The 26,325-nt window shown below is 41.3% G+C and overlaps 2 protein-coding genes across 3 annotated transcripts in view; one reads left to right on the plus strand and one right to left on the minus strand.

Moving 5' to 3' along the window:
• Positions 1-2,742: 2,742 nt before the first annotated feature.
• mrps10 (mitochondrial ribosomal protein S10) lies at positions 2,743-8,821 on the minus strand. Its single transcript, XM_061242483.1, has 7 exons — positions 8,610-8,821; positions 7,893-7,930; positions 7,390-7,462; positions 6,991-7,130; positions 6,403-6,511; positions 5,360-5,449; positions 2,743-3,018 (listed from the first exon to the last, which is right to left on the minus strand). The coding sequence occupies exons 1-7, from the start codon at positions 8,691-8,693 to the stop codon at positions 2,905-2,907; spliced, it is 648 nt and encodes a 215-aa protein (XP_061098467.1). The 5' UTR covers positions 8,694-8,821; the 3' UTR covers positions 2,743-2,904.
• Positions 8,822-20,625: 11,804 nt separating this feature from the next.
• The window catches only part of LOC133128902 (protein-tyrosine kinase 2-beta-like), a 59,006-nt gene continuing 53,306 nt past the window's right edge, over positions 20,626-26,325 (plus strand). The window contains exon 1 of one of the 2 annotated variants that reach the window (XM_061242706.1): positions 20,626-20,807. The gene's annotated coding sequence lies outside the window, so the exon portion shown is untranslated. The remainder of the gene's footprint in view (positions 20,808-26,325) is intronic. The other variant, XM_061242707.1, reaches the window with a different exon arrangement.

The following is a 26,325-nucleotide window of genomic DNA, read 5'->3' on the forward strand; positions in this document are numbered from 1 at the left end:
GGACATTCAGAGAGTTGTCCTGAAGCCACTCCTTTGATATCTTGGCTGTGTGCTTAGGGTCGTTGTCCTGCTGAAAGATGAACCGTCTCCCCAGTCTGAGGTCAAGAGCACTCTGGAACAGGTTTTCATCCAGGATGTCTCTGTACATTGCTGCATTCATCTTTCCCTCAGTCTCCCAGTTCCTGCCACTGAAAAACATCCCCACAGCATGATGCTGCCACCACCTTGCTTCACTGTAGGGATGGTATTGGCCAGGTAATGAGCGGTGCCTGGTTTCCTCCAAACATGATGCCTGGCATTCACGCCAAAGAGGTCAATCTTTGTCTCATCAGACCAGAGAATTTTGTTTCTCATGGTCTGAGAGTCCTTCAGGTGGCTTTTGGCAAACTCCAGGCAGGCTGCTATGTGCCTTTTACTAAGGAGTGGCTTCCGTCTGGCCACTCTACCATACAGGCCTGATTGGTGGATTGCTGCAGAGATGATTGTACTTCTGGAAGGTTCTCCTCTCTCCACAGAGGAATGCTGGAGCTCTGACAGAGTGACCATCGGGTTCTTGGTCACCTCCCTGACTAAGGCCCTTCTCCCCTGATTGCTCAGTTTAGATGGGCGGCCAGCTCTAGGAAGAGTCCTGGTGGTTCTGAACTTTTTCCATTTATGGATGATGGAGGCCACTGTGCTCATTGGGACCTTCAAAGCAGCAGAAATTCTTCTGTACCCTTCCCCAGATTTGTGCCTCGAGACAATCCTGTCTCGGAGGTCTACAGACAATTCCTTTGACTGCACTGTCAACTGTGGGACCTTATATAGACAGGTGTGTGCCTTTCCAAATCATGTCCAATCAACTGAATTTACCACAGGTGGACTCTAATTAAGCTGTAGAAATACTGTGAATACTTATGTACATGTGATTTCTTAGTTTCTTATTTTGAATAAATTTAAACTTCTTTCATGTTGTCATTATGGGGTGTTGTGTGTAGAATTTAGAGGAAAAAAATGAATTTATTCCATTTTGGAATAAGGCTGTAACATAACAAAATGTGGGAAAAGTGAAGCGCTATGAATACTTTCCGGATGCACTGTAGTGGGCTGGGACATGCAAAAATGCTGTTTTCTAGATGCTGTAGGTACATTTATTTAATGTTTATGTTTGTAATATTTATTTGAAACGTATATGTAATTGTTGTACAGGACACTTTACTTACGTGTAAAATGTTTTTTCCTTCACATGCATATTTGTACATTTAATATCAGTGGGACACAAATGGCAATTTATTAGTCATGAGAAATATTCAAAATTGAAAGATTCTATTTTCTCTGTCATTTACAATGGGCAGTTGCTGCCATGTTCTATTTGGAATTGAATATATTTCACACCTAACTTAAATCTTCAAATTATAAAACCTTATAAACAGGTATTAACATTTACAGTATATTTTAAAAAAACACACAAACTTGGAATTACCAAAGGTGGGTGTGGCCTTCTTGTCATTTAACAGATCTTATCTGAGGTGAAATAAGAATTAGTCAATTAGTATGTACTAGTAAAAAAAAAGCATATTCTCAAAAGAAAAGATGGCATACAGAAATGGAATTATGCAATAACTGTCTGGCATTGGTTACCAGATGTGAGTTGACTGTGACAAAAGTATATTATACAAAAAAGGTAACACATTTAATTTTCAGGTACTCTATCTGAGTCATTTTGATTCAGTAAGTTAGCATCATCAGTGGACTATAAAAGCATGGCAAGAATGTGCATGTATGTTTGAAACCATGATATAATCAGTACAGCATCAATGAGATTTGTAATTATACTTCAGGGGCCCTGAATTATACTTCAAGGACACATTTTAAAAAGGAAGCTTTGACTGCATATTCTTTAATAAAGACAGACTGATTTCAATAAAAAAAACTACTTGAATTGTGTGTTGATTTTTCATTTCAATAACTACACTTTAGTTTTAAAACTGCAGAGATATTATAATCAGTACTCATTCATCCTTCCAAAATATTAAGTCAAACAGTAGTTTTTTATTTTTAGACAGCCATGCAAGTGGGTAGCACTGTTGCCTCTCAGCTAGGAGGTCCTGGGTTCAAATCCCAGCCTGGGCCCTTATTCTCCCTGTGCTTGGCCTCTGGCTAAGACATGCAGGTCAGGTTCATTGGAGATTCTAAAATGGTTCAAGGTATGAGTATGTGGCTGCTGCTCAGGAGGCCATAGATCAGGCATAAATCAGTCGTAACATAGAAAATAAAGATTTCATATTTGTAATATAAAATATGTGCATCACATAGCATATAGTACTGTATATAAAATGACTGACAATTTCTTGTGAAATGGAAAAAGAAATTGAGCTGCATGTGCATTAAGGTGCATTACCTCATGAACAGCAAGTAGAAAAATTATAGGAACTACCAGTCTAGCTCCATAGTTGATGCGTTTATACTGTACTGCTGGGTAACTCGGTGAATAGGCTAGTCATACATTTTTTTACCCCTCCTTGGCTGCAAAAGGCATTTATTGACATGCCTTTAGAATACCTTAATGCATTCAATTTCACAAAAAAGCAAGCCCTAAAAATCGCTTAAAAAAAATAATTTTCTTAATTACATGCTTAAGAACGTAAAAATCACAGCAGTACAAATTCCCCTTCTCCCAAAAGTAACAGAGAATGACAGCTTGACTTTCCTACAGGCAGAAAGGTGGTAAAGACACACAAGGTGGTAAAGACACACAAGGACCCCAGTTGTTATATTTTTATTACAAGGACAGACTTCTATTTTATTGCGCCATACTAGTCTGCAGTAGGTTTAGAAGACAGAACATATTGAGGACACAGTAGTTTCGGGACGCCCACATTCAGCAAAATCAGGAAATCGGTGTGGAAATCAGCGGTCAATCGTTCATCCAGAGGGTGCATTTACTTCACACTGCTCAGTTGTCTTTGGCTGGTCTGTTCCACCTGGGGAGTCCCACATGGGTTGCTTGATGTGCTCTGGAATCTTCAATAGCTCAGTCTAGACAGGTGAACACAGATTGAACAAATGGTGTCAACAGAATATATCATTCACTTGCATCTGTTACCCATGCCAACATACAAGGGTAAAACCTTTTATTTTATTTTATTTAAAGCACTGAAAACATACTGATTTGGAGGATGCAAACAACAATTGTGAGGTGATAAACAGCTAAATGTAGCCCTTGGAAACAATCAGTTACTCATTTATCCAATCAGTTACTTAAAGTACTTGCATGCTGAAACACCAAACACAGAAGATACTGCGGCCTTCCAAGACCTGAGCATGAGATCCCTGATCCCAAAGGGGATATTGCTTTCATTTTCTCTTTTGGATCAGGGATCACAAACTGTTACTGTACTGAATGTTAGGTAGTACATTTATCAATTAGCATCATCTTAGAGCTTAGCTTTAGTTGAAGTCAATTTTCATTACCAGAACAGGTAGACTCCCATGTTCCTCCAAGTATTATCCAGACAAAGTATGTGCACAGTCTGGTTTGATCAAAGGGTATGGTCATGTTTCAATGCTGTTAACATTGTGAAAGAAAAAGGCCAATTATGGTCTCGGGACAAATAAGATCAGAAACCTATACAGCTGGCCTTTTGTCTAATTTATTTGTTGAACAGGGCTTATTCATTTCTTCTTTGGGCAGCCAACTTGACAGTTCAGCTCAAGCCTTCTCAAGGCAGTGTGGCAACAAGACTTATTTTCATTAGTCTACTTTAGACTACTTAAGTACTTAAATATAACAGAGAAAACTGAGGTAGAGCACTAGTGTTGTTTTGAGCCTGGAGCCAGTCGATACAAAATGGAAAATTCCAATGGGAATGGAAATAATATTGCAAACCCATAAGTATTCCATCATTGACTCTGCAGAATGGTTTCTAATCAAGTATAAGTGTATAAATAGCAGTTGTGTTTCTATAGAAGGGGCCTGTTAAATTTTAGAAAACATTTTGAAAGGTCAGAAACCTTTTGTACTGGCAAGAACACAGAATAATCTTCATGCAAAGCTCGCAAATTATTTCAAACCACATTGTTTACAATGAATGTTGGAATTCCAAGTCAGGTTCCAAATTCCTGGCAAGATCCATCTTTATATTATTTTCATTTTATAATGAATATTTAAACATCTACTCAATTCACTCTCTGCGCGTAACCAGCAATTGAAGGTGTGTGTAGCGACTTTTTGATCAAACAAAGGTCGCCGAGAGGCTTAGCATGGCTCGTTGCCGTCTCACTCGTTCCATTGAATTCATGTCCAGTCGAAAGTAAAGTTTATGGTGTTTATTACGATCGAAGTCAAACGATATTAAACGTGATGAAACTTATTCAAACAAACAAAACGAAAACATGATGTGGCGTACGGTTAACAGAAAATATCCCAACCCAACTAACCCCCTCTCTCTCTGTCCTCCTGTCCAAGGCCCACCCCCCACCTATGTAGGTAAAACCACACCCACACATTTTTCTGTTGATAACTTAATATGGATGGGCATTTTCAGCATTTTCATGGTTTGGATAACTGGTGAAAGCATGCTCCAATAGGCTGGAACACCACCAAAACAATACAATTCAGTAAGCACATTCATTAGATAACTAAATAACGTTTCAAGAAAACTTGGGGATGGCAAAAAAACAACAACAAAAAATGACTTCATGAATTTATGGTTGCATAAAAGACAACATACAGTTTTTAGTTTGTCTATAGTTTTCACCATGTAATATTTCCAAGGCATTACATGCAAGGGGTGATTGCATGAAAATGGCAACATAAAAAAAAAAAACACTATTACCAAAATATTCAGCAATAGGCTACTTGCTGAACCTAGCCTGTAGAACACTGCCTGAGGAAGAAGAATAGGCTGCTGGTAGACAGAGTAGTAGTGTGACTTTGCGCTTAATTTTTCCAAATTTAAAAAAAAGGTTTTGCTAATTTAATTGTGCACCAGAAACCCCTGCCGCTGATTGGGAGCCCATAAGTCCATCAGACAAACCCCCCTAAAGTGTCCTCCTCTGACACGTCTGTGCTAGCTTGTAAACTGTTGCATGATAAGAAACACTGGTTGACATCATACGTTTCAGAGTAGGGATTTCACAAGAACCGATACTTCAGTAGCCAGTCAAATAATACTAATAATGTTTTTCTACAGTACTGATGGTGCCGAGTCAATTCTATCACCTACCAACATAGAGAACATAGTGAAAATGGGGAATAGTAGTGCTTCTTCAGTGACGGATCCACCAAACACACCTCAAACCCACCAAGCACTTACAGCCAAGCTGAACAAGCTAGGTTACGGTATGGAAAGTAGATCAAGCTCTTGGAGACACTTACCTTGGTTACTGCCATGGCCACTCCTTCCGGCAGATTCCGCTGAATATATTCTAGGTACACCTTAGCTGTGGAGCCTGTCAGACGTGCCAGCTACAAAGACAGAAGACTAATAAACTATTTCACAACTTTCTCCAAACTAATTTTCTACAACCACGAAAAACGTTTGGCTGGCATGAAGAGAAGAGAGCCGTTTATGTAGAAAGTCAACACATTTGTCACAGACCTACACATGGCTGAATGCCACTGAGAAATCAGGCTCCAAGGCCAGTAACATGCACCACAATCCAGAATGTAATCCTGACAGTATCTGAAAGGGCAGGAGGGAGTACGGTATCTGCACAGGCGGCAGAGCAGCTGTGCAGCTCAGATGATGGACCGCAGAGATGAAATGTGGTGTGGTTCCATGAAAAAGTAGAAAACGGCCATACAACAGCAATTAGCTACACTAAATTTAGCTGGTGTGAACCAAAAAAAGATACCAGATTAGCAGACATCGTCACCCTTGATAAATATGCACAAAATAATGTAAACTAAAAAAAATAACAGCTGAGTCTCTTGGCCATGTCTGCATGCTTGTATGCATTTAGTTGGTGGCACAGGATTTGCTGATTATTTGCATGAATAAGCTGGTATACAGGTCTACCTAATAAAGAGGTCACTGAGTGTAGCTTAAGACCCGTGTTGTCTATTATATGCAATCTTTTTTCTAGGGTGCCATTGATTCTGGAGCTGACTGTAGCCGGCTCAACAGGATTGAAATGTGGTCCCTAGGGTGGCCTGTAACGTAGTGGTTAAGGTACATGACTGCGACTTGCAAGGTCGATGGTTCGAATCCCGTTGTAGCCAGAATGAAATCCGCAGAGCCGTTGGGCCCTTGAGCAAGGCCCTTAAAAACCTGCATTGCTCCAGGAGAGGATTGTCCCCTGCTTAGTCTAATCAACTGTACGTCACTCTGGATAAGAGCGTCTGCCAAGTGCCATTAAAGTAATGTAATGTCTCCTCCTGGGAGGGACATGGAGGAGGAGGAGGAGGAGGAGTCTCACCTCTATGCACCTATAGTGGGTCCTCATCTCGTACTGAACTCTGTGCTTCTTGTAGATATGAACAGACTTGAGGAGGGTCATTCTCTCAATGGTCTTTTTTGGTTCGCTTCTGAAATAAATTCCGCCATTCATGTAATCATTTAAGAGGGCAATAAAGGAGCACCCCACAGCCAGAAAGCACTCTTTACCAAAGCACTGGAAGCCCTTTATTCTGGGGATACAAAGATCTTTGCTAAGCAATCATGAGCCTAAAAGATCCAATATAATTTTATACACTGTACCATTCATTGTTTTAGCAAGTGAAAGGGACTAGGAAGACAAGTTCTGTAATTTGCCATTTTTTCCCCACTCAGTTGACAAGTATGCTTCTCTCTCATGGACAAGCTCACAGGCACTTCTCTGCTGCTGGGAAATAGGTCTCAAGGACAGTTACTTCCACTCTCCTGTAATAGGGCTCAAAGTCCCATACTTAATCTAACCTGGATGATAGGGCTCAAGGGCACATTCAGGATTTCCTGTAACATGGGAGACAGGGCTGAAAAGCACCCAGTTCCACTGTTCTGGCAGACAGTGTTCAGGGGCACTTACACTTTGCCAATGTTAATGCCCAGCTCCTGTGCAGCCAATGTGGCGAAGAACTCATAGCTGTCCAGAACAGCACGGTCGTGGCCCTTCACCAGCACGGCCACTGTCTGGTACAGAGTGTCTGGCTCATCTGTAACAGTTATCTAACACAAACACAACCTGGGTTATAGCAGCAGGGGTCAACATGCAGAATTTTGTCTGAACAATGTGTGGTTTTTAAGACAACATAGTACATAGTCACTAAATAATGAGCGTTTAAAAAATGTGTATGCTATATAGTCACTGAAAATGAGTTGAGCAGAAGTTAACAAGCCACCCAGGGAAAGAATAATGAATCACTTATAAGGCAGCGTGACATACAGCGACTGAATGACAAATGGTGCTGTAGCCAGCATAACTTACATTTGGAATAGCAGTGTTCTGAGAAACCCCTGTGTGCACACATGCAGCAGGACTTATGCAGGGGAGTCTGTTCCTGTTTGAGTAAGCAAAATAAAGGCACACAATGCTGAGTTGATTACTTAATGTACACAAATAAATATGTATTAGATATATTCTGTCACCCATAACCAACAATGCTGGTACACTACAGATATTGCAAATATTGTAAACACCTGCCTATCCCATTCATAAATATATAATCAGGTTAATTTATTTTTGGCACAAAATACCCTCATAATACAACAGACAGACAATGACTAAGAGTTATGTAATAAACAAGGAGACTTATGGGGAGCAAGCATAACATAGATGTGATAAAACTACCCTTGCTTTAGTCCATCCAGAAAGAACACTTCAGTTGCAAGCATTAACCTGAAACATTCTTTCTGCAAAGTCATTTTCTGTATGAATTCTAGGGAATCCGAAATGTCAAATGTACCACCCAATGTAACGTGACGTTGTACCTTCGGTAACTCTTGACTGCCTGAGGTTTTCCTGTGACCTGAAAATAATAATAAATAAATAAATCAAATAAAAATCACGCTGGTATTCCCTAGCCACGAGAGCCAAATGACTTCCCTTTTAGAAGTCTAGTCCTAACGTAATTGAAGAGTGCTAAGCCAAACGTCTAGCTATCGAAAGATCAAAGCTTACGTTATCCAAATATTCGGGATCAAGGTCGTGGCAACTTCCCAACGCCCAATTAAATTATAGCGTTACCTGCTGAATATTTACTAATAGCTATATTTAGGTGGAGATAAGCTTAATGTTGACTGAGCTTTCGAACAAATAATAATGGCTATAACATATTTGTTTGTAGCGAAGTAGCTAGCTAGCATGTTGCCACATCGCGTCTCTAACGTTAGGCTAGTTATCTTCATCGTAACATGGTAGGCTGTGCCCAGAAGCAATCCAACTTGCGCCTTCGCCCATGAACTGGTTTGAAAAATGCTTAGTTAAATTTTCCGTTTATTATAGCTAAATGTAATTTAATATTTTCACATGAAGAAAAAAAGGCAACGTGCAACTTAGCTTGCTAACTATAATGAAAGAATCCAGTGGTTGGTTCATGGTTCTCAATTGAAGGCATTTAATTCGCCTGGCCATGTAATCTAAGCCTCAACCCGTTTCTCTGACACGGAACATCCCCCAAAAAATACTGCTACAGTGAATTTGTATACCTGCGATGAAACTCGTAGTGTCACACACAAGGAACGAACAGTCCTTGCTAAAAACGCCGAGGCTGCCATGCCAGTGAGAGGCATCTGACTGTAGGATGGGTGAGGACGCTAGACAGCCTATCATTCACGTCTAACCCATATAGAGTGTAGCCCCGCGAACGGCGTTTAACTGTGGCCAGCGGAGATGACGCACTTTGGCCAACAGAGATGACGCAAGCTGATGTCGTGAAACCATAGAGTGTATAAGAACGTAAAACACAGGGGTCCAAGGATTGCCGTTCTCGGAGAAGCTCGCAAGCTCGCAAGCTCCAGTGGTTACTCGAGGTATTGCAGTTTTGTAAGCCTCTGGTGCCAAAAAAAAACATTTCTCCATTGAAGTCCATTCAAAACTACGAATTTACCCTGCCCAAATAATATTATTCTGGACCGTATTTTTCACAATTAACAAATTACTGTCCAGCGACCGTTTTTTTCTGAGGCCCACAGAAGGATTTATTTAATTACAATTTTGTTTGCATGTTTTTACATCACACTGCATGCCCCTGCTACACAGGCACAAGCGCCAATGAACGAGTATGCAGCTGTGATTGACTCAACTAGCTATGCTGGGTTCCCTGGACAGAATTCATTCATTCATTCATTATCCTAACCCGCTTATCCTGAACAGGGTCGCAGGGGGGCTGGAGCCTATCCCAGCATACATTGGGCAAAAGGTAGGAATAAACCCTGGACAGGTTGCCTGTCCATCACAGGGCACACGCACCATTCACTCACACATTCATACCTATGGGCAATTTAGACTCTCCAATCAGCTTACCCCTGCATGTCTTTGGACTGTGGGAGGAAACCGGAGTACCCGGAGGAAACCCACGCAATCACGGGGAGAACATGCAAACTCCACACAGAGAGGCCCCGGCCAACGGGGATTCGAACCAGGAACGGTGCCACCTCCTGGACAGAATTGTTAATTATATTCTTATCTTATATTGTTATTATATTATTACCTGCAAAATCATTGTGTCCATTGTTCATGGTGATGAATTGTTACATTACATTGTATTACAGGTATTTGGCAGACGCTGTTATCCAGAGCAATGTAAAACAAAGTGCACACCCATAACCAGGGACAAGTGCGCTGAAAGACCCTACAGAGAAGTACAGTTTCAAGTGCTAAGAATACAACAAAGCTGGTTTGTAATTTATTCATGTTATTATTAATATTCATAAAAACTTGGTACGAGTCACATACGTGATCCATTTCAGCATTTAACTGTGGTGGGGAAGCTGTTGCTAATGAGACTACGAACCGGGCAGGCTTATATATGGCTCAGCCTGTATCAGACCATCATGAGCTAACACGGTCTTAAGCAATAAGCAACCATAATCATGAACCACATTCATTATGAGAAAAACTACCATTGTACGGACATTAACCTCTGGTGGAAGCGGTGAGTTTATGTTAGTTTATTAGATAATGTAGAATATATCTTCTATTTTTTATAGTCAAGTAATGTAAAAGTGAGAAATCCGTTTGGTTTACAGATCAGAGTAGGGTACAGTTTACACTGATGCCTTTGTCCATTTATGCACATGAGCTTACCTTAGCTTACATTATATGCATCACCCAACAAAAATAAAACATTAATCTAAGTTGATAAATGTAGTCTATTTTGTGAAACAATGTCAGACATTGCCGTTATTAAACAAATGCTATATTTTTGCAATTGCTCATGTATTAAAAGTCCTAGTACAATTGACCCTTTGCATCTTGCAAAGATAGGATTCAATCCAGAGTTAAATACACTATGTTCATTGTGGTTCTAATATTATAGTTATGATTAAATTCATTTTAGATTTTGTGTTCCATTTTTCACCAGGTGCACTTGTTGATGCCCTTGAGAAGATTAAGGAGTTGGATGAGCAGGTGCAACGCCTTTCACTTGTTGGCCACGAATCAACAGCTGGTGTGTATCTGATGAGAATTTCACAATTTTACAATGTTTCCTTCTGAGCGTGGCTTCATGGTGTTTTGGGGATCTATTGGGCCTTCAGCATTCAAGCTGCAGCTGTACTGGTCATAGGTGTGGAGAGTTGGCATGGAGGCAGTCAAAGATGATGCCAAACCAAGCCCAACATGGAAGCTGATTGATTAGTTTTTCCTGTATTATCTTTGTGTGGTCACTGGTTTGAGAGAGAAGGTGTTGGCTGAAATCTTTGAAGTGCACTTCCACGGTAAGTTGCATCATTATCACCTGGGCTAATTACCTGTACCTTGTTTTGGAGTCAATGCCACTCTGGATGCCAGGTCAGGAGGACAATCCCAGATAAGTTCAGAGCATTCTGCCCAAATGTCAGAGTGGCACTAGATTTCACAGAATTCCGTTGTGAGAGCCCAGAAACCATTACTTTGCACCATTACATTACATACTCCACATACAAGGGCCACACAATATTCAAGGCATTAATTGGAGTTGCACTCTGTCGAGCAATCACATTTTGTTCACAGGATCGATCTCTGACAAGCAAATAACCAGGCAGTGTTTTTTTTTTTTTGGGTCTACTGGATCCAGGTGATGAAGTTATGGCAGATAAAGGCTTTCTAATTCAGGAACTGCTGGAGGATTTTGGTGCCAAGCTCATCATTCTACCATTCAAAAGGAGAGGTCAGTTCACTAAGGAGGAAACCAAGCCATTGCCCGACTCCGTGTTTAAGCTGAGAGAGTCAAAGAGTACCTTCCTGGGATTCACCAATTCCTCTTCCCATTGTGGGCAGTATCAAATAGATGCTGTGTGATGGTGAATTACCAGGGGCCCTTGGACCTAGAAGGTGAGGTGGAATATTGGTTACAGTGAGCATAACAATTTTTCGTAATAGAGAAAATCCTCTAGACTACATGACAGACAAAACATTTATTCTTGAATATAGATTTACACGTCAATCTATTTACGAGATCGCAGACAACCTGGAAGGTGAACTCGATCACACAACGCAATGGAACCATGCCTTACCGTGTATATTACATCTTAATTGCGCTGTGGGTTTTTGCTGCTCGGAGCTTCCAGACTCTGGTAGGCGATGTATTTACAGTGAAGAACAGTGAAATCTCCATCTCGCCCCAAGCAAGACATTGTATAGACATGGCTTTCCCCATGTCTCTAGCATTATAGATGGCACTCACATCAGGATCCAGGCACCCCTGGGCACATGAAGACCAATATGTGAATTGTAAAAATTACGACTCAATTAAACTCGTATCACTCGTATCACCACCTCTGCAGCATCACAAATATGGTGGCCTCATGGCCTGGGAGCACCCATGACTCCTGTATCCTGGTGGGCAGTAGACTCTGAAGAGATTTTGAAGACAGTGTGCATGGTGCATACTTTTTTCATTCCAGGAATGGTACAACAACGCCCTAATGCACACAAGCATAATAGAGCGGACCATTGGACAGCTGAAGCGTAGGTTCCACTGTCTCCACAGTGAGCTGTGTGAGGAACCTGCGAGGGCCTGCAAAATCATCATTGCGTGTTATTCTTTTCAATCTGTCAAAGAACAATCCTGCCACTGATGAAGAGCATGTATTGGAGGAAGAAGAGCATGGGCATTAAGAACAGCAGCAAGTCAATGGGCATGGACATGCCTTTTAAAGAGTTCCCCCTTTCCTTGTGGTTATTGTTATGCTACACCACCTTGCTTCAAGTAAAATAATCATAGCCCAGTTAGCCATGTGACAGTAGGCTATCATTTATTTTATGTTAAATCAAATAAATAAATGTATAATAAATAACACAATACATTACATACAGTTTGATTAGCAGTAAGATAGCCTTCATTAATAAACATACAAACTGCAGCAAACACATTGTTGAGAATGATATTGTACAGCTCCTGGTTGTTAAGTTTCTAAGTTTCTTGATCAAGCAGCAGCTTCTCTTTAGTGAGCTGCAAAACCTCCTTGTGCAACTCCACCACATCCTCCCGAATAGGCCTGTTGAAGGAACATTGTCTGTGTGGTTTCCTGAAACACATAGGCCTTCTATTAAGTATTAGGCTATGGGTAATTTGAGTAACCAAGACTCACTGTGTTCCAAATACCAAGTTAGCTCACAATGTTACTAACAGTGCATCATTCATGACAAATAAATAAGAAATGAAGCTTCCAGATCAGGTTTGGTTTTTGTGTGTTTGTGTAAAATCTAATTTCTTCAGTTCTCATAAAAAATTGGTCTTGTTCGCAATCAGTTTCAGCCAAAAGTGTTCCCTGTAACATTTTTCATCCAGATACACATATTGTTTTATATAGACAATATAGTTTTTAAAATTAATATTAAAATTTATTACAGGTTTTCCAGCTAGTGAAAAACTGTTGTTTCAGGTGCTGTTTGGAACACTCTTAGTCTACATTAGGCTGTTAAATATCAGGATAGCCTATTCTAGGTTCAGATGAAGCAAAGTCTCACTTTGTTGCCTCTTGGCCATTGTTGGTGCCTTCCCATGCGCTGCTGTCTTCCACACATTGCCTAGGTCTACTCCATCAGCTCAGGTGGTCCACTATGGTGGTCGGATGATGAAATGAACAATTACTCAATGGCTCTTATTTAGCTATTATTTAGCCAAATTTAGCTTGAGGATGTTTTAGGCATATATGAACTAACAACTAAAATTGAATGAATACTTCATTCAAAAATACGTATTTTAATTAACTTTCCTGCTGATACAAAAGATAAATAAAAATTCCAATATCCATTTATCCAGGATCGTTGTGAATAACAGGCCATTGTACGGTTAAATACTCATTTCTGATTGGCTGGAGTGGTGTGCATTATTGAAGATTCCACTCACAACTGAACATAATGGCATCAATTTGGTCAACGTTATCTAGCAACAACATAACACGTTACCCATCAACAAAATTATATTGCCATCTAAAAAGAAAGGCTTCCCCAAAACCTTTGTCTTTTTAGCCCGTATGGAGATTATAATTACAACATAACATGCTGGACAGTACAGTAAAAAGTGGTCTGTCTGTCAAAATGCCTGTTTGACGAGACCAAGCGCTAGGACTGGATAATGTTTTCCCTTTAAAGAAATTCTCACCCACCACAAACGAGAACAAAAATGTAAGTGGTCGGTCTCCTGTATCCCTTGTTTAAGATACCGTTTTCAGTAGGGGTGAGCGAGTAGTGCATTACTCATATATGGAAACCATTACTTGTTACTCGTACTTGGAAGTGGGCGTGATGTAACCCAGAACTCAGAGTCAGATCACTTCAGATCACAGGTAATCTGGCCAGAAAAATCGGTAGGACATAACAAGCAAGCTCACTAGCTAGCTAGTCACATTAACATTGCAGCAATCTAGAAAATCCACCATAAGCAGCTTCACCACAAACAACTTCAACAAACAAATCAAGCAGATGGCCATCACCCAACAAATCAAGCAGATGGTTGCTGAATAAAGATCTTGAAACAGCATTTGGAAATAAAACACAGGTAATGCAAGTTACCTGTGAGTCAACATCCAGCTGTGTTATAAAGGTTAACCAGGTTTGTTAGGCATACAGAGATAACATCGGGGCGGGGCGGCCCGGAGCGTAGAGGTTAAGGTAAATGACTGGGACACGCAAGGTTGGTGGTTCTAATCCCGGTGTAGCCACAATAGGATCCGTACAGCCGTTGGGCCCTCCAGGGGAGGATTGTCTCCTGCTTAGTCCAATCAATTGTACGTCGCTCTGGATAAGAACGTCTGCCAAATGCCAATAATGTAATGTAATGTAACATCAGCAGGACCATGTTGTTACCTCTGTCTTGTGACTCTTTATTTGATGATTTGTTGTCTTCCTGTAAACCCTGGGTGTAATGGCAGAATTTCGTTTAACTTCATAGGCCACTTCGAATTGAATACGGGCAGCAGGATAGTTCTGACTCGTGTCCTAGTTAGCACAGTTATCCACAATATCCAATTATGATGTACTCACACATGGACTCCAGTGGAAACGTTGATCTTTACTTTCCATGTCGCTGAACGTTTACAGCAGGCACATCATTCTTTAGTTCACATCAAACAGTTGACTTGCTTATTTATGAATAACAAAGACTATGGACGATGGTCAAAAGCTGTATGCTTCCTTGGCTGCACACGCATTGTCTTACTAGCCAGAAAGGTTCCGTGTTTCGCCTAAATTCTCACACATGCGCAGAAAACCATTCACATCAAGTAGTAAATTGTTATATCAAATTATCAATATAGGCATACAGCACAAATTAAGTTATCTGTTCCCTTTATATATGCAAAGCACAAAATATACAAAACACAAAATCCATTCAAATATAGCTTTTTAGTATTTGGCTCTCATACTGGGTATATAGAGGGGAACATGGAATGGTTTAGGGAGACTCGCTAATACGACCTCCTGTGCACCATTACATGTAGCCATTCATATTACACCTTGTAATTCTTCTAACACATTGTCATTCTATTTCTGCAATGCACATTGTTTAATTAATTGTATTAATTTGAACCTGTGTCCTCTTGACTCGCACCACTGCACACTTAGCAGTTTAGAGTCCTAACAGACATAGACAACCTAGGATACCTGCACCCCCTAGTCACTCGCCTATACACCACGTCACAAGATACATACTAAGTGTATCATTGTAGGCTATACAGGCCACAGGCGCGTCCACGTCTACATACATAGATAGCGATTGTAAAGAGCCACACTATTGGCGGACATTTGGAGTTCCTTTTGTTGAACTGTTAGAACAGAGCAGCAGTTGAACTTATCTTTTGGAGTAAGATAAACGAGAACAAAATTTTATTAATCCTGTTCCAGTAGCATTGGTCAGACTACATGCGTTTCCTTCACCTCTAAGATACTTCCGCCTTTCGGTGTATTTGGGAGGTTCTTACAATGTTCTCTAACGTTTGCAATCTTGAACTCCCCCCTGATCACACAATGACAAGATACTAGTTAAGTAGTTATATCCTTAATCTATGATTGGAAGAGTAGTTGTCTGGGAGTCGGAGGGTTGCCTGGTTCGATCCAACCCTGGGTCTTTAAAAGTCTTTATTATAAAGTTGCAGGTTAGACAGGCGAGGCTCAATAGCCAGCAAACAGATCGTAAGCAATAGTCCAGGCAAAGGGTCAGATCTCTAGCAAACAGGTGTATTGAGGATAATCCAAAGAATAGTCACGGGCAATGGGTTGAAAACAAACGGGCTAATTAAACAGAAACACAATCCAGAAACGAAAGTCGATAAACAGAAACAGAAAAACTACGCGTCAGAACAAGACTGAAGGAATACGCTAAACTCGATGGTCGGGGATGAAACAGGTCAAAACAGGTATCAATATGAAAACGCTGGAGAGTATGGATTAAACACATAACATCTGGCAACTAACTGCACAACAGAGGGGCTTATATACACAGGTAACAAGAGGGAATGGGAATCAGGTGGGGAAACAATCAGGACGTGAAACAGGTGAAACGAATGAATGAAGTGACAGGGAGACTATGGTGTGCACGGAGGTAACAAAAACACGAAAACGCTACAACATAGACAGACTACCGAACATGAAAAACACGAAACCTAACAGAACCCCCCCCCTACGGGCGACACCCGGCGCCCCTAGTGTCCATTTCAGGGTGTTCTTTAAAAAGTCTCTGATCAAGGAGGGGTCGAGGATGTGGCGTTCAAGTACCCAGGAGTTTTCTTCTGGCCCGTACCTCTCCCACTCCACTAGGAACTGTCATCCCCGGCCACGCTGACGTACCTTCAGGATGCGATGGACGGTGTAGATGGGGCCTCCTTCAATGAGATGGGGGGGGGGGGTGGAGTGGGTCTGGCAGGAGGGCTAAGTGGGGAAGTGACTACTGGCTTCCCCCATGAGAATTGAAACACCGGATGGATGCAGCGTAGGGGAGGTGGGAGGCAAAGTCTGACTGCAGAGGGAGTTAGGACACGGGTGATGGTGAAGGGACCAATAAACCTAGGGGTAAGTTTGGGGCAGGTGGAGCGGAGGGGAATGTCTTTAGATGAAAGCCAGACCTTCTGGCTGACCGTATAGCATGGAGCAGGGCCCCGGCGGTGGCCGGCGAACCTCCTCATTTCTGTGACACTTTTAAGGAGCGCCGTGTGGGCCCTATTCCAGGTAAGTCGGGCCCGCTGAATGAGGAGCTGGGCCACCGGCACTTCCACTTCCTTCTCTTCCTCAGGAAATATGGGAGGTTGGTAGCCCAGGCAACAAGCAAACAGGGATAGTCCCGTGGAGGAGACAGGAAATGAATTGTATGCATATTAAATCCACGGGAGGTTGTCCATCCAGGAGGATGGAGATTTCTCCACCAGGCACCGGAGCTTCTTTTCCAGTTCTTGATTAAGACGCTCCGTCTGCCCATTGGTCGGCAGGTGGAATCTGGAGGAGAGTTGGGGTTTGGCGCTGATGAGTGCGCAGAAGGCTCTCCAGAATTGGTGGTGAACTGAGGACCTTGGTCCGAGGTGACCTCCAGAGGAAGGCTGTGTAGACGGAAGATGTGGAGGACCAAAAGTTCCACCGTCTCCTTGGATGACGGGAGTTTAGGTAATGCGATGAAGTGCCCGTATTTGGAAAACTGGTCCACCACTGTCAAGACGACGGTCATTGCCTTGGACATAGGCAGACCGGTTATAAAGTCCAGTGCCACGTGGGACCATAGCTGATGTGGAACCTGGAGTGGCTGGAGGACTCCCTGGGGCGGCCGTCTGACGGATGGCCACCAGATGCGGCGGCCCAGAAGAGCCAGCGTGTGGCTGACCCCAGGGTGACAGGCGAGTCGGGAAGTGTTGGCCCATTCCAGGACTTGGGCGGACAGTTTTGGGGACGAACAGGCAGTTAGCAGGTGTGTCGCTTGGCTGATCTTAAGTACTCAAGGTTACGGTGATCAGTCCAGACTATGAACGGGGTGATAGCCCCTTCCAGCAGGTGGCGCCACTCCTCAAGGCCAATTTACCGGCCAAAAGTTCTCGGTTGCCTATGCTGTAGTTTCTCTCGGTGGAAGAGAGACAGCGAGAGAAAAACACACATCGGTGGACCTTGTAGGTATCGGCCCGCTGGGACAGGACCGCCCCCACTCCTGTGTCAGAGGCGTCCACCTCCAGGGTGAACTGTTTCTCCGGGTCAGGCATGGTCAGAACAGGGGCGGAGGAGAAATGTCTCTTCAGCTCCCTGAAGGCGGATTCGGCAGCAGGTGTCCAGCTGAAGGTAACCTTGTTGGAGGTTAATGCAGACAGGGGGGCGGCAACCGAGCTGTAGTTCTGTATGAACCTCCAGCAGAAATAGGCGAACCCCAGGAATCGTTGGAGCTCCTTGCGGTTGGTAGGAGGAGGCCAGGTATCAATGGTAGAGGTCTTTTCCAAGTCCACTTCAAGCTGCCCCCTGGAGACAACAAAGCCGAGAAACTGAATGGAGGAGCGATGAAACTCACACTTCTCGGCCTTGACAAACAGTCTATTGTCCAGGAGGCGACAGAGGACTTGCCTGACATGAAGAATGTGATCCTCCGGGGTGACAGAGTAGATGAGGATGTCGTCTGAGTAAATAAAGGAGAAGTGATTCATCATATCCCTCAGAATGTCATTGATTAGGTTCTGGAAAATGGCCGGTGCGTTGGTAAACCCGAACAGCATAACAACATATTCGTAGTGGCCGCTCGGGGTATTGAAGGCCGTTTTCCACTCGTCACCCTCTCAGATGCGGAACAGGTGATAGGCGTTGCAGAGGTCAAGTTTAGTAAAATACTGGCATTTCTGAAGGGAGGAGAAGGCAGAGGAGATGAGTGGAAGAGGGTAACGATTCTTTATGGTGATCTTTATGGTCATTTAAGCCCCGGTAGTCAATGCAGGGTCTGAGGAAACCAGCCCTGGCAGGAGAAGATGAGGGTGACAGTAGGGTGACAACGTAAGCCACTTTGGAGCGTTCGGTGGGGAAGGTAGATGGCTGTAGTTCAAAGATGAGGGAGCACTGGGACAGAAATGATGCGCAGTTCTTGGGTTCACCGTCCTAGCATTCAGGTGGTGGAAGAGGGGGTTCTGGGTGGGACCGGGCCGGTTCCGGAGCAGGCGGCTGAGGAGGTGTGGAATCCCTGGAGTTTTCCACGGCTGTAGTCAGTGCTGTTGATTCAGGGAGCAAATCTCGTCCTCGTGAGTGTGCAGGCGCTGCCCCTGGAGTCGCAGCGTCTCCAAAGCAGGGGTCAGGCTTGCTGGATCTATTCTGACCAGATTGTTCTATCAGGCACTCAGAATGGGGGATCCAATAGCGAGACCACAACGAAAGTTTTTTAGAAAATAAGGTCTTTATTTTCTCTGGGTAGGTTGGTACAGCGAGGGTCAATAGCCAGCAAACAGTTATAGCAGGGATAAGGCAGTTTGTAAGCGATAGTCCAGGCAAAGGGTCAGATCTCCAGCAAACAGATGTATTGAGGATAATCCAAAGAATATTCGCAGTCACAGGCATTAAACTATCAAATACTTTTTTTAAAAGCATACTGAATAATAATAAAATAGTTTGAGAATCATATTAAATGGGGTCACGTCACTGAAAATGCCCTCTGTTGTGGAGTCAATGCCGTTTTCACTGTCTTCCTCAGAAATATTCACTCAGACAAGAGACCTTGGAAGTCCTCCAAAGGAAGTCCTACATAGAAAGTTTACACATAGGCATCACAAAATATTTTCTTGTTGTTAACAGTCAACCTTTTTTGGCATAAAGAATCATGACAGTCTCAGCGTGCATACTGAATATGCTAGTTTTGTTACGCAGGTGAAAAAAGCTGTGTTGTTTTATGCAAGCCTAACAAACTATACACGGTTGGAAACGTAATTCAGCGAAAATGATTCTCAGTCATCACTTTAGAATTCAAAACTATAATGCATTTGGTTTGCTGGACCCTTGATATGAAAAGGACACTAACATTACTTTATTTTTGTAGTATGTGGATTTCCAAAATGCAGAGAAGGGAACTAGGATGATACCTTTCTAGTTTTGTATGGCTAGGTAAGCTGTTTATTCATATATTTGTGAGGTGCAGTATTAAAAAATAAAAAATAAAATTGATAATCAAATCAAATCTTTGTTGTACTGTTAGCAGTTTAAATTGCACTTTCCTATAGGGTCTTTCAGCGCACTTATCCCTGGTTATGGGTATGCACTTTGGGACTGTGTGACTTAAAGGGTTAAAGTAGTATCATGCCTTTACACAATTTTGCCCTTTTCACCATTAGACTGGGCTAAATTGGGTTTTGTACGGAGAATCTCAATTCAAATGAGAATTTAGTCCACGACTAGGCTTAATTTGTGTCTGCGAATCTGGCACAATGTATTTCCTTTTCAGTCTTTTCTTTTCTGTTCTTTTCTGACGATTCAATCTTTTTCGTCCAGAAGATGTCACTGTTTGTATTGCGGTGCAAACATTGAAGTCCAGTTACATCCCGGTGTGTATTTTTTGGGTGGTCGATTTCATACTGTTCAGTCTTTAAGTGACCCATTGCGGTGGTGAATTTTCATTGTGTGTATCAAGAATTACTAATCACTAATTAAGCATTATTAAACCCGGAAGATGCAACCCCCGGCAAGATGCATCCTGGGGAATGGTACCACCTGTAGGCCACAGTAGACTTCAAAGTATAAGCCAAAAAAGAAGACGGTGTTGCATTTATGTCATTTTCATTATGAAATGAAAACTATCATTGCTCTCGTGTCCTGCAATATGCTATGCTTTACTTGCACGGCCTGTTAAAAAAATAACACATTTCGCTGTGTTGTTATTCTAACACAACATAACATGAGATATAATGAGACCTAATTATTTTGACTGCACCTTTACAAATTGGCACCTGTGTAAAATAAGTTAGAGAGAATTTTAATGCGGGATTTTGATGATCTATATGGAAGTTACAAGCCAGCTGGTTATTGAGACAGAGGCTTTAATTTATTTTTGGCCTCTTGCCAAACTAATTTGTGTACGAAACAATTTCTTACACTTAAGACATAGCAGAAATAAGGAAGTAGCCTACCAGAGAAACGGAGCTGGGGTGTGGCTTAACAGTTCACAGCAAATCTCTCCGTTGCCCAAACTAAACCAAACGCTGGATTACTTTTCCATTTCACGTTGTATTGGAAGAAGAAACTAATTGAGAACGACTTTGAAGCAGGTTGGTAGCAGATAATTGATCATTAAACGCCTAACAATGTTTTAAACTCGCTAAATGTATGGGCGTATTATACCTGCATTACAAAAGTAAATAGAGAAGACGGAAGAAAAAGGGAAGCGGCTAGTCTGCACGTTTTTCGGGTGGCGAAAGAGTGCATGTCGTCGCTTTATTCTTTTAAGTGTTTAATTTATGTCATGACAAATATATTGTGGACTATGACCTGCATTAGGTGATGGTCGCAAATCTTGACTGTGAATGGCTTTACTCGTTTGTCTTTGTGGACCATTAATTTGTCATGCAGGTAATCGTATAAAGAAAAATACAGATTACGGGTTTACGGCACGATATATTTTCCTACGAGAAAAAAAAAAAAAAATCAAATGCCTTTTGTTTACATTGTTTTTGTATACTACCGGTCTTCCTTTAGTACTCTAAGACTACCTGAGCACACCTTGTGCACTCGACGTTCGATAACTGCAACTCGGTTCTACTAGACATCATTCATTTAGTAACACCATAGGCCTAGGTAGTATGTTTTGCTTATATTCAGACATATGAGCAGTTTCACAATTAATAACAAGTAGCCTCCAGTAGACAAGGATTCAGAATTATGATTGTGGTGTGAGCGCTTCGAAAAATGTTTCGCTCTAGAATGTTTCTTCACTGCAAGTTTATGCAGGTGAGACGAGTCTGTGCATTCCATGACCCCGGGCTACCATTTCGACGGGGCACATTTTCAGAGACAATCCATAACCGTATAATGCTGTCATTTAAGAATTGTAAATAAAATTCCACTGTTTTAGGAATGTATTGATTTCTGATTTGTAATGAATTTTTCCGCTCTTGGTGAGGAAAATAGGGGAAATAATAGGCTCTGTTACAGGTTATTCGCCTGTAAGCCTATAATAATTCCGAAAATCATCAGAAATGTTCTGATGTCCAACATAACTGAAAACAAAAATCAAAGAAAGAAGTCACATTTGGTTTAATTTAGCAGGACAATAGGCCAATTAATATAACCTATGGAAGTCGGTCAGTCTGGGGTAGTAGGCCTAACCTACCACTTACTGGAACAATGTTACACGTCAACGAGTTCTAACATGAATGTGCGCACAAGCTGAGAGTGACACACTCAGCAACATAATTGAGATATGGGAAAATTAAGAAAGCTGAATAGCACACTCAGTAGATTGGATGTAGTAGGCCAATGGTGATGATTGTAGTCGTAGTAGTTATGTCATGGAGCTAATCTCAGGCAACAAAACCTGTTTTATGGAGAAAATGGTGTAATTATACACTTCTGTAGACCTCACCTGTCAAAAGAATGTTTGGTTTATTTGTATGTGTGGTATATACCAGGTATTATATTCATACAAGAGACATCTTTATGCATGGGTGGTTTCCCAATAACATTGGGAATAACAAGTAATTAGGAAAGAGTTTATTTGCAAACCACGTTCCAATGTCATGAGTTCACTCATCCGGTCACTGTTTTTAGCCAATCAACACTGTTGATGTATAAATATTAAAGCATAAGATTCCACAAATAATAGGCAAAGTAATTATGGAAAATCTTTACCCACCACGGGCTTCATCTGTGAAGTGGGTCTAGTGGATAAATTAACCCTGATTGTAGCATTTTTTTATTAGGATGTACTGGGGCTTGTTCTACTTATTGGCCATTCCATGCCAACTGTCAGAGGTTGCGCCACAGCACCTATTTTTTTTTGTGCATAAGGATTTCATGGGTAGATAAAATCTGAGCTCCATACTTGGTTTTGTTTTGCCAGTAGAGCCATTTGATGTTCACAGAAATGTCACCCGACCCTCTACCTTGGATATGCTGAAGTTGCATCCTTAGTCAACAAGATTTAGCTTTGTTACTCAGTGGGTTTTGTTTATACAACACTTCCAGCTATCCTAACATCATTGGTCTTTACATGCCTGTTACACCCCTATTATTGAAAATGGAGGAGCCTGATTAGAGCGGTTAATAGTAGTGGACTATTCCACTTTTGAAATGGAGGCATAATCTATTACTGCATACACCCTTGATCAAATTAAGAATCTGTGAATTGGGTCTTATTATTTTGGTATCACTCCAAATGCTACTTCACACATATTACAAAAGAACAATTTATTCTGTAGGTTATGTAACTTTATCAATGACCATTTTTAATGTATTATTAGCATACTTGGGACCTCAGAAATAGGGAGATGTTAGTTTACTGCATTCTGGTGACTTTTACAGTATGAAAATAGATTAATAATTTGCACAGTGCAGCAGCATTTTGTAATGCATTTTATTTTTTCTCTCAACTTTGTGTTTTTTTCATCACTGTTTATTTTTACTTTCTCTCTTTGTTCTTTCTCACTGTCCATTTATTTTTCTCAACTTCTTTCTGCCTGTTCTTTCAATCTCCATTCATCTCTGAACCATTATCTTTCTCAGATCTGTATGTACGATACATTTGGCATCACTATTTTGTACAGGTGGAAATGGCAGAATTCTAGAGTCCTGGGGCATATGGTACAGACGGATTAGGGAAAAGAAAACAATGGCCGCTCAGAGTAAAAATATTTTGATCTTAATTTTTGGAGTAAGAATAAGTGCATTATATAAAAAATCTTATGTGTCAAGACTGGTCTAAATTATTTCAGAGAGCTTTGGAGGTTAACATATTTTTAGTCATTTTATTTGTAAGTGAGAGTAATCTAAGAGCACTTTCTCATTGTGTAAAGATAAACACGTTACATAACATTAGCTGAGATTTGACCCATGGAATATTCAATTTGGGCATTTTTGGCACATGTAGACCCATGTGGAAACAAGTGTCAATAGTTTTGAAAACTCATTCAAAATGATTTCAGATGGTTTTCTCAGTGTCGAAACAGACATTCAGAACCATTTCAGCTGACAATAAATGTGTTATAATAAAATTTGATTGGGAAGTAGATCATCAATCAATGTGCATTTCAGACGTGTCACATCCATAACATCTCAAAACGAAGATATTGCAAATTTTATCTTCAGCGAAGCCTCGTACATGACATGGATAAAAAATATTTTGAGGGTGATAGGCAGAACTACTAAAGATCTATGAAGCAACATGTGAGCAGTGTACCAGTGGTGTCTCTTAGTGTCCCAATATCTACATTGGTGTGAAAAAGTATTTGCCCCTGATTTCTTGAAGGTGTGTGTCCCATTACATCTGGCGTAAAAGTAACATTGCATTTCAGAAAAAGAACATCATACCAACAGTAAAATATGGTGGTGGTAGTGTGATGGTCTGGGGCTGTTTTGCTGCTTCAGGACCTGGAAGACTTGCTGTGATAAATGGAACCATTCTGCTGTCTACAAAAAAATCCTGAAGGAGAATGTCCGGCCATCTGTTCGTGACCTCAAGCTGAATCGAACTTGGGTTCTGCAACAGGACAATGATCCAAAACACACCAGCAAGTCCACCTCTGAATGGCTGAAGAAAAACAAAATGAAAACTTTGGAGTGGCCTAGTCAAAGTCCTGACCTGAATCCTATTGAGATGCTGTGGCATGACCTTAAAAAGGCGGTTCATGCTCGAAAACCCTCCAATGTGGCTGAATTACAACAATTCTGCAAAGATGAGTGGGCCAAAATTTCTCCACAGTGCTGTAAGAGACTCATTGCAAGTTATCGCAAACACTTTATTGCAGTTGTTGCTGCTAAGGGTGGCCCAACCAGTTATTGGGTTTAGGGGGAAATCACGTTTTCATACAGGGCCATGTAGGTTTGGATTTTTTTTCTACCTTAATAATACAAACCTTAATTTAAAAGCTGCATTTTGTGTTTACTTGTGTTGTCTTTGACTAATATTTAAATTTGTTTGATCTGAAACATTTAAGTGTGACAAACATGCAAAAAAAAAATTTAATCAGGAAGGGGGCAAACACTTTTTCACACCACTGTATCCAAATGTCTAAATTGTGCAAATGATAAAATAAACTTACACCAATTGAGCATGTTTTTAGGAACACCTGTACACCTACTCAGTCATGCAAGTATCTATTCAGCCAATTATGTGGAAGCAGTGCAATGCATAAAATCATGCAGATATGGGTCAGGCGCTTGATGTTCACATCAACCATCCGAATGGGGGAAAAATGTGATCTCAGTGATTTCGAAATTAGCATGATTGTTGGTACCAGATACTGAAGTCATGATTGTTGGTTTCAGTATTTCTGTAACTGCTGATCTCCTGGGATTTTCACACACAACATTCTCTGGAGTTTACTCCAAGTGGTGCGAAAAACAAAAAAACATCCAGTAAGCAGCAGTTCAACAGAGAATGGCTAGACTGGTTCAAGCTGACAGAAAGACTGTACAACTCAGATAACCACTGTACAATTGTGATGAGCAGAAAAACATCTCAGAATGCACAAAATGTTGAACCTTGAGGTGGATGGGCTTACAACAGCAGAAGACCACGTTGGGTTCCACTTTGTCAGCCAAGAACAGAAGGCTGAGGTTGCAGAAACTGAATGTTATTGCTGATATGAGTCCCAAACAGCGGCGGTGATACAGGCAGTGCAGCAGGTGCAGCAGCACCAGGGCCCCTGGTTTAGGAGGGCCCATGTCTCTCCGTGTCTTATATCAGTATTTCGTTATTTTTATTATTTTTTACAAGTTTTAACCACTCACCGGAACTCGTCTCAGTCATGATTATCACACTTTCTTTGTACATGTTTCTTTGATCATGCTAAATTTATACCGTGTGTCTATTTTACAGAAAAAAAGGCTATAATGTATAAACTATTCAATTAATTAACTTGTGGCAGGCTGATTCATTTGGTGTTGGTGTTACTTTCTGATATGCTCAGAGTGCTGCCAGGAAATATGTTTGCTGTTTTCCAATGTGAACTGTCTTGATCATGTGTTCATATTAGCTAGTCTAATGTGTAAAATATTTAGCTGCCTAGTGTGAAAATGCCCTTGAGGCACAAAAGTGGGTCGCAGAAAAGAAAGGATAAAGGAGGAAAAGGTAGCAAAACTACCTAAACTGGATGGCTTTTCGAAAAAATAATCGCTGAACTGCTACCCTGTTCCCAGTAGCAGTTATCCATCACAATCACTGCGCCCGATGGCGGCGAAACCTTTCAGGTAGGATAGTAAGCTAGATATAATGTTAGCCTACTGTATTTTTTCAGGAGAAAATTTGGCTGAAAAGTGAAAGTGTTCTAGCAACTAGGGCGTAGCCATGCTATTATCCAGGTAAACCCTCAGCTGTATTGGGGTTAACCTAGCCCGTCCATCTGCCAACCTATATTTCCACCCCCTAGATGTCTAGATTCTAGTCTAGTTTTGCTCAATGCAGTAACGTTAATGTGAGCTACCTTCATTCTTACATTGCTCAATCTTGTAATCATTCATTAACATTAGTCAAAGTCCATAAATGTACTTTACTCACATTGCATTCAAATGGAAGCAGTTTTCCCGGCAGTTACCGTAAATTTGATTTGTTTGTTCAATTGCTGGACTGGT

This window comes from Conger conger, chromosome 5, assembly GCF_963514075.1.
Source record: "Conger conger chromosome 5, fConCon1.1, whole genome shotgun sequence".
NCBI classification, from domain to species: Eukaryota; Metazoa; Chordata; class Actinopteri; order Anguilliformes; family Congridae; genus Conger; species Conger conger.